At 49.6% G+C, this 12,164-nt stretch overlaps 1 protein-coding gene across 5 annotated transcripts in view; it reads left to right on the top strand.

Moving 5' to 3' along the window:
- Sema5b (semaphorin 5B) overlaps positions 1-12,164 on the top strand; it is a 115,861-nt gene that overhangs the window by 99,668 nt on the left and 4,029 nt on the right. For 4 of the 5 annotated variants that reach the window (XM_008842952.2, XM_029568229.1, XM_029568228.1 and 1 more), the window contains 8 exons: positions 228-441; positions 1,008-1,293; positions 3,605-3,740; positions 4,800-5,007; positions 5,116-5,323; positions 10,381-10,498; positions 10,644-10,825; positions 11,912-12,055. In XM_008842952.2, coding sequence (XP_008841174.1) covers positions 228-441; positions 1,008-1,293; positions 3,605-3,740; positions 4,800-5,007; positions 5,116-5,323; positions 10,381-10,498; positions 10,644-10,825; positions 11,912-12,055 — 1,496 coding nt within the window. The remainder of the gene's footprint in view (positions 1-227; positions 442-1,007; positions 1,294-3,604; positions 3,741-4,799; positions 5,008-5,115; positions 5,324-10,380; positions 10,499-10,643; positions 10,826-11,911; positions 12,056-12,164) is intronic. The other variant, XM_029568230.1, reaches the window with a different exon arrangement.

Genomic DNA, 12,164 nt, shown 5'->3' with positions numbered 1-12,164 from the left:
TCAAATTGAACCTATCTTCTATATTTTATTGGTCATTCTTATTTGAAGAGTCCATCTAGGGTCCATATGGCATTCTGCAAGACCTCATCCTCTACTCACTCAGAGGGGCTGAGGGGAGGGGCTACCCACAGAGACCAAGAGTCCCAGAGGAAAGAGAACTCTAGGGTAAAAAGAACAGGTGGCCTCAGGGCTGCAGGAAAAGCACCCCTTCCTCCCATTGTCCCCAGGTCGGGAACCTCAGCCGGATGATTGAGAAGATCAATGGTGTGGCCCGCTGCCCCTATGACCCACGCCACAACTCTACAGCCGTCATCTCCTCCCAAGGGGAGCTATATGCGGCCACTGTCATCGACTTCTCAGGTCGAGACCCGGCCATCTACCGCAGCCTGGGCAGTGGGCCACCGCTTCGCACTGCCCAGTATAACTCCAAGTGGCTCAATGGTAAGAAGGTCCAGTCCTGGGCAGGGCTGCCCCAGTTCTGAAATCCCACCAGTCCTTGCTTCTTGTGGTTCAACAAGAAGTGACTAGGGCAGGGCAGGTGTCTGCCCCAAAGACCAAGACACACTGGAGATGAGCCCCAGAAGTTCCGATGACCCAGAGCAGATGGAGGACAGGCTATTAGGGGAGAGAGAGTTAGGGATTGAGTGGAATAGATGTTATGGGAAAGAAGAGATTAGAGGGAGGCCTTGATCAAGCACTGAACCTCTCTGTCCCATAATCTCACCTTTAATAGGACAGTAACCCTAGGATTTACCTTATAAATGCTAGTGAGGATCAAGTGGGTGAACCAATAAAGGTCTTGTAATAGTGTATGATATCCAGTGAATGTACAGAAGCACTATTAACTAATGTTATAGCTTCGTTTTGTATTGGAAGTGGAATTGGGCTAATTAGAGTCCTTGGATCACCAAGGAGGGGGTTGAAGATGCCCACTCGAGTCCTTCCCACTCTGCTGTCTTCTTCCTGCTGGCTGGACACATCTTCCTTTTCTGCCACCCCATCAACAGAGCCAAACTTTGTGGCAGCCTTTGACATCGGGCTGTTTGCATACTTCTTCCTACGGGAGAATGCAGTGGAACACGACTGTGGGCGCACTGTGTACTCTCGGGTAGCCCGAGTGTGCAAGAATGATGTGGGGGGCCGTTTCCTGCTAGAGGACACATGGACCACGTTCATGAAGGCCCGGCTCAACTGCTCCCGCCCAGGAGAGGTCCCCTTCTACTACAACGAGCTGCAGAGTGCCTTCCACCTGCCTGAACAGGATCTCATCTATGGCGTTTTCACCACCAACGTGTGAGTCCCCACCCTCTGCCACCCACCTTCCCTGTCATGCCAGGGCTCACCCTGCCTGGCCTTGCAGCCTGGTGGGTTCAGCAGGCCCTTCTCAGAGCCCAGCATCTTCATCTACAGAGCAGAGATTGCGTTGCTCCTGCACTTGGTCATCTGAGGATTTTGTGGCTTACCACCTCTGGAGTGGTAAACCCTTGCTATAAGTTATTGGGAAGGGTAGGCCCAGGTCAGATATGTAGAAAATAGAGGGAACTGCCTGGTGGCTCAGGAAGGGAGAGCATGCTGGTGAGAAGTCTACCCTGGATGAATGGGCAGCAGCCGCATAGGAGCGATGTTCAACAGTCCTTTCCAACCTCAGGATCCGACTGCTAAATGCTGGCAGCAGTGCTCTGGGAATCCTGCCATCACCTCCTATAGGCTGATATTTGGAGCCCCTTTTGTTCCTAGGTGATAGGAAGGGTGACCTTCCTAGAGATGCCAGACTCTCCCTCCTCTGTTCCTCTGCATGGAGGCTAACAAAACAGGTGATTTTCATGTGAAGAGGGATGAATGGGCATCATCAAGACTGAGGAAGGCCTTTGCTGGGAGGGATGCTGAGCATGGTGTCTGTCAGGACATCAGAAGCTTGTGAGCCACAGAATGACTCCAGGTAGCAGATACTGGATGAAGGTCAGGCCATCTACAGAAAGGACAGTCTAAGGGGACAGGCAAGGATGAAAGTAAGGCTGACCGTCAGCAGCAGAGAGGCCGTTCTGGCCAGGGGACAGACTTTCAGTACAGCTCACAAAGGCTATGAGATGAAAGCGTACTGATCATGACTTGGTGTTGCTAGTTCTTTGTACAGGAGGGTAGATAGCTATGAGCAGAAGGCAAAAGCAGCTTGAGAAGCACCAAGGGAAAATGACACTGTAGATTGTAAGTAGCTTATGTATTGCTTAACACTCTCTTGCCAGGTACTTGTCCTGTTGGGGGTTGGGCAGCAGTGACCAAAAGCAGTCATGGCTCTGCCTTTAAGGGGCTGACATTCTAGAGAGGGGAGGGCTGTTGAGCAACCCATTTTAACCTTGGTAATCCCACAAAGGGAGAGGGCAAGGTGCAAGATGGCAATCATGAGAAGCTTCCTAGAAGTGAAGTATCTGGGGTTCTAAGGGCATTCCAGCTCCACAGAATGACCCATGCAAAGCTTTGGGTAGGAAAAAATGCTTCAGGCATGGAACAGAAACCAATGTGACAGAAGCTTCAAAGGTGATGGGTGTCGGGGGACAGAAGAGAGGCTAGAGGGTAGGGAAGGGAGGATTATATCCCAAAGACCTTGTAGACTGCTCTCAGAGTTTTGATCTTTACCCTGAGGACAAGGAGAGGTTACTGAAGGATTTAAAGCTGGCCAGTGAACAGCTCAGTGTACCTTGAGATATTTTCACTTGAGACCAGCGGGATGAATGCAGCACCCAAGGGCATGGAGGGGGTTGAGAACAGGTAGAGGGGAAGGAAAATGGACACATTTGGGAGATGAACCAAATGCAGAAATTAGGTGTAACAGTGTCATCTCTGTGAGCTGTTCACTTCATGCTCGTGGAGATCTGTATTTCTGGGCCTGGAAGGGTTGTAGAACTCACCAGGCTCTGAGGAGTTTCAGGCTACAGCATAAACCAGTGATTTGCTAACCTGAAGTTTAATGCAAACATAAATATATATAAATAAATCAGAATAGACTGGAATCACATGACAGAGTATAATGTATTTTGCTTGGATGTACATTGTTTCATGGAACTTCATTGTAGATGCAATGTAAAATGTATTTCTTTAAATTTTTAAAAAATTTTATTTATTTTTATCTTTTGTTTATGGGTGTTTTGCCTACATGTGTGTAAATGCATCACATATGTGCAATGCCTGTGGAGGTCAGAAGAGGGTGTTGGATCCTCTGGGACCAGATTTATGGATGGTTGTTAGGCACCATGTGGATTCTGGGAACCAAACCTGGGTCCTGTGCACGAGCAGCCAGTGCAGCTCTCCAGCCTCATTAAATATATTTCTTAATGTGGGCCATTGGCTATATTTCTACCCCTCACTGAGGGAAAGGGATGAGGAAGTGACCACCAGTGCTTCTTGCCATTGGGCTCTTCCCAAGGTGGGAGATTAAGAGACCTCATCTTCTCCTTCTTTGACACCCCCATTGGTACATTTTAAGTGTTTCCTAGGTTAGGGAGATAAGACCTGACAGTAGGTAGAAGGTTCCAGAGGAAGGTGGTGGCCTACAAGGAAGGCCGCATCCCACAGGAAGGGCCACATCCCACCATTTCTTGCCTTTCAGAAACAGCATCGCCGCTTCTGCTGTCTGCGCCTTCAACCTCAGTGCCATCTCCCGGGCATTCAACGGTCCATTCCGTTACCAGGAAAACCCTAGGGCTGCCTGGCTCCCTATCGCCAACCCCATCCCTAATTTCCAGGTACAGCTTTTTCTCCTTTGCCTCCTCCTCTACCAGTTACAGCTGACTCTCAACTGCTTAGCACAGACTATTGCCAGGCCTGCTGCCCTAAGTCTGTCTTTGGGGTCTGTGACAAGCCCCTAAGAAGGTGGTAACTTCTCAGGCTGTGAGCAAGAAGAGGATGGAGAAAGGTAGAGCCAGGGAGTCTGCTCTAAGCCATCTCTATATGTGACTCCACACCTTCAGAGAGCAGGCACTGTGAAGTGTGGGAAAACCAGAAAGCACTACACAGGCAAACTGTGACTACACTTCGGGCATTTTATATGGAGATTGTTCACAGTGTGTCTAGTATGGTCTTCAAGGTCTCTGAATGCGGGCAGTAGTTAGGGTTATTTTGGGTGGTGTGTATGAGCCCCCTTCTGTGATGAGAAAGGGAAAGCACAATTGGGTTGATGGTTGACTTTCGTGTCCATCCAACTGCCTGGTCCAGGGGTGGTGTGGAGCTGGGAAAGACCTTAGGCTTTTCCATCTAGCAATCCTGACCCCATATAGCCTGTCTCTATGTAATGTTGGGCAGATCACCCAACCTCCTTGAGCCTCGTTTTCCTTATCTGGAACTTTACCTCACAGATCTGTGTAAAGATTGCTATAGCCAGTAATAGAAGATGCTTGACTGCCTTCCTGCTTTGGACTAGAAAGCATGAGAACTTGGAGCTGCTAGGGATATAGGAGAAAACAGCTTGACCCACTGTGGGGATGGGCACTTTTGAAGCAGCTTAAAGAACACAGGACACTGTCCACACTCAAATCTGTCTGGAGTTAGTCCAGACCCCTTTGTCCTCCTGGTCCTCTTCCCCAGACCCTGGCAGGTCTCATCTCTGGCATCTTCCCAGCCCCAGGGTCTCCTGGTTTTAAAGAAGACATCTTTTCCTGGAAAAGATTCAGGGAACCCCAGAGACAATGCTGGAGGCGGAGATATTGGAGAAATAGTATCTACCCTAGGTCCCTTGGGTGGGAAGGTGATCCTACAGCCCCTGCGGTGTGGGGGCTGGGCACCTGTGACCCTGTTCCCTGTGGCAGTGTGGCACCCTGCCAGAGACTGGCCCCAACGAGAACCTCACCGAGCGCAGCCTGCAGGATGCGCAGCGCCTCTTCCTGATGAGCGAGGCCGTGCAGCCGGTGACGCCCGAGCCCTGTGTTACCCAGGACAGCGTGCGATTCTCACACCTGGTGGTAGACCTTGTGCAGGCCAAGGACACGCTCTACCATGTGCTCTACATAGGCACGGGTGAGCCGACCAGGCCCCACGTAGACCGCAGATTGGGAAGCGGTTGCGGGGCGGGGACTCGGCTGTGAGCTGCCGCAGCTTCAAGACCACCTCGGTCTGGCTCCCCAGAGTCGGGCACCATCCTGAAGGCGCTGTCCACCACGAGCCGTAGCCTCCGTGGCTGCTACCTGGAAGAGCTGCACGCGCTGCCCCCCGCGCGCCGCGAGCCCCTACGCAGCCTGCGTATCCTGCACAGCGAACGTGCGCTCTTCGTGGGACTAAGTGATGGTGTGCTTCGGGTCCCGTTGGAGAGGTGCACCGCCTACCACAGCCAGGGGTAAGCCACTGCAAGGAGGGCAGCGGCCGACTAGGGTGGGGTGGAGGCTATCCCACCAATCACACCTTGAAGGGAGGTGACGACGCTTAAGTGGTGCAAAGTACATTTGGAGTCTGGAACACCTGCCATCTCAACTTTGCGGGTCTCACTTCTCATTTCTCAACTTGTGTTGCTATTAAACTTTTAATATGCATTTTTCACTCTCCAAGAGGTTATAAATCAACAGTAAATTCAATGGCCCAGTATTCTTTATACTTCACCAGTCAACCCTGCCCTACTCAGACTGGCCTGTTGCCCAGGGCTGATGCTTCAGCTGACTGATTCTTTGACCTAAGAGGAGGCTGGTACAGGAGAGGCAAGGGGAATGGACCTGGCATACTGAGGCCAGCTAGTGGGGCTCTAGCTCACTCTGAAGTCCTGGTCTACAGCAGATGAGAGGAAGACAAGGGGCCAGACATTTACACACTCATATGGTCCTGTGGGGGGGGGGAGTTTACATACTGTGCCCAACATGCTTTTACTCTGGAAAGAGATGGCAGAGGTCAGTTTGGAGTCTAGCTTCCTGAATATGGGATATACACCCTGAAGTAGATAATGAAAATTCTGCTATAAAGCTTCAGGTGTGTGTGTGGAGGGGGGCTCCACACATGCTCAGTGGCATGTGTGTAGTCCCTCAGATAAATAAATAAATGTAAAATGTTTTTGAAAGTGACAAGTGGCTCTAAAACCTATAAACTGAAAAGTTACATAATTGCAAAGTGTATAAAATGACAGGAACAAGTATGTGCAGCCACCAAGCTGTGCATTCTAGATGTCTTGGAGCCAAATACCAAAGTACATCAGAAGTGTGCTATCACAGGTGTGTGTGTGTGTGTGTGTTTGTGTGTGTGTGTGTGTGTGTGCGTGTGTGTAACAGGGCTTCACTATGTTGTAGGCATTTCACATTTGTGCCTTCTTTCCTTCCAAAGTTGGCAGAAGGATCAGTGTGGGTAAGCAGAGACACTATCCAGGCCCCTCCTCTACCCAGGATCCAGGGTTCCTCTCACTTGGACACATCTCAGCCCCATAGGGTACAACCAAGACCCTGGCTTGACTCGGAGAGGGGCAGGGCTTTCAGGAAGAGGAGGCCAGTCCTGGGCTGTATCAAGTAGATACTCAATGCCTGAATCAGTACCTTCCTCCTGCCAGCATATCTTTCACCTTGACCCCAGTGCACTCACAGATCTCCTCTGCCTGCTGTATTCAAGGAAGGTACAAGCTCAATGGCATCTCCTTCCAATCAGGCCCTTGTGCTAGGAAGTCTTGGGTAATGGTGATTCACTCACAAGACCCAGGATACCACTTCTACCCTGGACAGCTCCCATTGTAAGGCTATTGCTGCAAGGAGCCTGGATCCTCTGGCTCACAACACCTACTATCCATCTCTGTCCTGCTTGAGAGCTGGTAGAATGAACCTGTTCCCTTTTGTAATGGCTGCTTGAGACACTGCAGTAAAAAAGACACAGTGATATATTATTGGCCTGATGGCTCCTTTCATGAAAGAACTCTAAATTGCCTCCACTTTCCACAGTCTCATGCACACTCTAACTCTCTTTAGCTTGGGGCTTTCATTTTCTTCAGCATGTTCCTTGTTCTGTCAGCTTTGAGGTGCCCTTTGGCCCAAACGCAGAGAGTATGAATCCACCCGAGCTTGGGGAGCAGCGATTCTCTTTAGTTATTCATAGGAGGAGGAATAGGCACTGGCCCGGAGAGTCTCAAAGACATCTCAGACTGGCAGGGCGAGACTCAGCATCAGGGGGTGTTGTCTGTAGAGCATCTGGTCTCTTCTTCTTGGGGCCTTAACTAGTCAGGAGAGACTGAGCAGATAAGAGGTCCTAGAGTGAAAAGGGTGGGGCCAGCATCTACTCTGTGTCTTTCTCTCCTACACCCCACCCCCATTCTGTCAGGGATTGGAAAAACAAGGCACTTTACCACTTGGCTTGAGACCCTGACAAAAGTGGTGTTGGAACAGCAGTTCTCAACCATGGTGACTCATTGGAGTCATCCAGGGAGCTTAAAGGTTCTAATGCCTGGGCCTCTTCCAGTCCCAAAGGCCCAGATGCAGGCAGGCTTTTTGTTCTGTTTGCTTAAGTGTTTCAAAAGATGCCCAGGAAATTACAACATGCACTGCAGACTGGAAACTACTGCTTTAGACCTGGAAGCCCTAGAGGAAGAGGCACCAGGCACACATTTCCTCCACAGTCCTATGCTTTAGTCTTACATAAGCTGATTCTTCCTTCATTAACCATTTTCTCTACTGGAAGACACTTGTTTTTGGTGGATTGAGTTTTATTTGTTGGTTTGGAGGATGGCTCTGTCAGTAAAGTGTTTGCCTTGCAAGTTGGAGGACCTAAATTCAATCCCCAACACCCAAGAAAAAAATGCTTGGTGTGGGTGGGTCACACTTATAATTCCATCACTGGGGCGGAGGAGTGGGCAGAGATAGGTGGGTCCCTGGGGCTTGAGGGCCAATCAGTCTAGCTTAATTCATGCTTTCCCAACCCAGTGAGATACCCCTCAACTGAATTTATTGCTTCTAAGGTATCAAGCTCAAGAGGCACCTGATATGGCACTTTATAAGGAACATAGACTCATTGGATAAAAGATAATTAGTCATCACTTGTGATAGATAATAACAAATAAGATTCTTCCTTCTCTATGTATGTATGGGGGTGTTGCATGCACATGTGCATGCTTGTATGTGGAGGCTAGAAGACACTTCTTGGGTGTCATCAGAAACACCATTTACCTCCTTTAAGGTATGGTTTCTTGAGGCTGGAGAGATGGCTTCCAGAGGCCCTGGGCTTGGTTCCCAGCACCCACATGGTGACTAACAACAAAAGGTGTTAATGTCAATCGAAGACTCTATTGAGTTCTGATGGTTGATTTGTTTCTTCTTGGTCCAAATGTCAGCCAGTGGGCAGAGTCTCAACCATGGGTTGCCAGTCTGGTGCACCTGGATTGTTCTGAGCCCCAGTTCATCCAGTTTGATGGATTGTGATGATGAAACATCCTCAGATCAAACTATTGATCCCAGAGGAAAATATGAATGTATTTACACTGTACAATTTATATAAGTTGCCCTTGAATGAGTAAAGAGGAAATAGATTCACTAGCAACAGACAAGTGAGTGCTGGAGTCTAGTGGGGGCCTCACTAATGGAGGCCCCAAACACCACTTTGCTTATACAAGATTATAGGAAAGCCGGTAACAGGGGACAGCACCCCATCTTCATCAACTCTTCCCTCCTGTTTTCTTCGTTACCACTCTCCCATGGCTTCTTCCTGCCTCCCCAGTAGAGCTCAATATGATCTTTTGAACTCACTAACTGGGCTATAGATTAATTAACTAAATCACAGCTGTCAAATGACAGTCCTTGAAGCTTCCAGAGAAAAGGAAAATTCCATGCTGGAGACACCAACACTGCAACCTTTTGGCTCTTTCATGGATTGCTTTGGCTTTCAGCATCCTTGGTCCTTTGGCCACTGGGAAATTCCTTTTGTGAGCTTGCACAAGGCCATGGACTCTCCAGAACACCTCTTTGCCTTCTTTGTTGATCAGTACTTCCTTGTCAAGGTCTCTTCTGTTTCCTAACCTCTGATTTCTGAGCCCCCGTACTTTCTAAACCCTCCTCAGCAGATCTGGTCAGAAAGGAAGTAAAAGCTTGAATAGTGGGCTCACTGGGGAGCTGCAGGTCCCCTCTCCTGGCTCCTGGACCTGATGCTCTCTTTAGTCCACAATGGACAGCAAATTTTGACTCCATAATCCCCACAGATTCTTTCCCTCCTCTTTGAAGTCCTAAAGCAGAGATTTAAATTTCTTATTTAAAAATGTAAAGGCTAAGTTACCTGAGTAAATCAGAAGAAGAAAAGGAAGAAATTAGCCCTGGAGGATGAGGAGTGGAGGCATCTGAGGCATGCATTCATGGGTGAACCATTATCTTTTCTGGGCCACTGCATGGAGGCCAGCCTTGCATCCAGGAAAGTGGGCTTGGGATATGACCTTGCCTGAGCTCATTCTCCTGATGCTAAGCCATTGGCCTCTACCTTGTACCACCAAACAGCACAAGCATGGGGAAACCCCTCATACCCCTGGACTGTAGCCATACATCCTGCTTTCCTGTGCTGTGTTTTGAGGGATGGGTCCACCTTCAGTCAGGGTGTAAAGTTAGATGTGCCTATGGCTGGGAGAATGGAGGGTGAGGGAAAGGACATAGTTGGGAAGCAGATATGACCCTAATTCCATGAGGTACAATTTGTGTGATCACTGGGAAACCTCTTTCCTTCTCTTTTGTACAATGAGAAGACTATTATCCATCCTAGTGGTTCTGAATAGGGCTTTCTTTAGCATCATCCAGGGGGCTTTAAAAACCACCCTACCAGGCTGGAGAGATGGCTCAGCGGTTAAGAGCACTGGCTGCTCTAGAAATGGATCCAAGTTTGATTCCCAGCACCCACATGGTGACTAGCAACTGTTCATAACTCCAGTTCTAGGGGAATCTGACGCCCTCTTCCGACCTCCGAGGGCACTGCATGACACGGGTGCACTTACCTGCAATGCAGGCAACACACTCATACACATAAAATAATAAAATATTAAAAAAAAACCACCCTACCATAGAGATTTGTATTTGGGGCGGACTCAGGTATCAGTATTTTTTCTCCAAATTCTTTGGATGATTTTCATGTAAGCAAGAGCTGAGAATGACTTTAAGGTTGTCTCTATGTCTACTCTGAACATCTGACAGGGAGAGGCTACCTCTTTGCATTTCTGTGATCCATATCCCCTCTAGTGGCTCCGAGTGAGGAGTGATGGGGCCCTCACTCGAGGGAAAAACAGTCCAGTCCCCTGACTGAGTTTGATCCTTGGCAAGCTCTCTGGGTTTTCCTCCTACTTTGTGGAACAGTAAGGTTCCTACCTCACCAGGTTATTGCATTGACTACATGCATTCTAAAATGTAAGACAAAGCTGAGACTGAAAAGCCAGTGGGCTTGAGTCTCAGGACTTCCATCTGCCAGGGCATGCCTGGGGGCACGGGACCCATACTGCGGCTGGGACGGGAAGCAGCAACGTTGCAGCACGCTTGAGGACAGTTCCAACATGAGCCTCTGGACTCAGAACATCACAGCCTGTCCTGTGAGAACCCTTGTGTGCCCTCCCACCTTTTCCCTCAGTGCAAGCCATGACTTCCCAACAATGTGCCCCATGTCCCCTGGGATTTCATCCTTTCCCTGCCCTTGCCTTGTGTGACAGGAGTCCTGCCCCTTATGTGAGTCTGCAGGTTCGGAATGTGACACGGGATGGGGGCTTTGGCCCATGGTCACCATGGCAACCATGTGAGCACTTAGATGGAGATAATTCAGGTTCTTGCCTGTGCCGGGCCCGATCCTGTGACTCCCCACGGCCCCGCTGTGGAGGCCTCAACTGCCTGGGACCAGCCATCTACATTGCCAACTGCTCCAGGTAGGTGAAGATGGAGCTTGCCTGGTGTCTGCTTAGGACTCAGTTGGAGAGAATGGGGAAAATGGGGGCATCCTACCCAGGAGTTTACATTTGAGGGCAATGCTGGGGGATTGGATAGGAGGCTGATGTCTGAGGCAGGAATTATGAGCACTAGTGGTTTCCACAGTAGTGGAAGAAGACAAGTTTCTGCATCATAGCATAAGATGCAAAGACAAAGACTGGGCAGGCATGGGAGTCACTTCCAAAGGCTAGTGGCAATAAGCCTTGCTGTCCCAAACTTGAAGGGCAGCAGGAGATGGTGGCAATCCTGGGCACAGTCTAGAGACATGGCCTTGTCAGCCCTCTGACCACTCTTTCTAAGTAAGGAATGCAATACCCACCTGAGAGTTGCTGCGAAGGTTAAAAGAGATAATGTATGTGAAGAACCAGATACATACTCTGGTATACGGGGACTCCATAAAATGGATATAATCACAACTAACCCACAATTTTAAATACTCTCAAAATAATTATTTCATTTACATTTAATAATTTAACCCTTACAGCAATCTCAAGGGGGAGTCGGGGTGGGAATTCAATAATTAGTCTTACTTTAAAGAAAAGAGTACCAATAAGCAAGAGAGACCAACTTTGATCACTGAGGTCAACGTGGACATGAGTTAATCTTGTCTGAGGTTGGGACAAAGCTTGTGCAGGGGAGAAAGAGGGATAACTGGTCTGAGAGCAAGGATTGGCTAACTGCAGAGGGGTGACGGAAGGTTGCAGTTTGGAAGGGTAACTGAGGCCTTTCTAAAGAGTGTGTCCTTTTGCCTGTCTGTGTAGGGGCCCAGCCCTATCTCTGTGTCCTTGGCCCTGAGCACAGCCTGATATATGGAAGAAGGCTCTCAATACATAATTGAGGCATGAATGAGCAAACGGATGAATGCACGAATCTGCCTGAGCCAGCCTGGTTAGGAGCTGATATTTTCTGTCACTGTCTTGCCAGTCCTGACAACATTACAAAATCCACCTGTCCCAGATGCAGCCCAGATCTGAGAAGCTAGGGCTCAGAGGGGCATGTGTCTCTGTCCCCTCCCACCCCACCAGGAATGGGGCGTGGACCCCGTGGTCATCGTGGGTGCAGTGCAGCACATCTTGTGGGATCGGCTTCCAGGTCCGCCAGCGAAGTTGCAGCAACCCAGCGCCCCGCCACGGGGGCCGCATCTGCGTGGGCAAGAGCCGGGAGGAGCGGTGAGCTAGCACAGCTGCGGGGATCCAGGCGCCCTTGCAGCCTGGATTCTCCAGGGGACCCAGGAGACTTCTCTGCTTGCCATCCCAGCACTCCCAGGGATGGCGGTAC

This window comes from Nannospalax galili, unplaced genomic scaffold (assembly GCF_000622305.1).
Source record: "Nannospalax galili isolate Female #2095 unplaced genomic scaffold, S.galili_v1.0 scaffold18, whole genome shotgun sequence".
Lineage (NCBI taxonomy): Eukaryota > Metazoa > Chordata > Mammalia > Rodentia > Spalacidae > Nannospalax > Nannospalax galili.
This window is presented reverse-complemented; position numbering and strand designations above follow the sequence as displayed.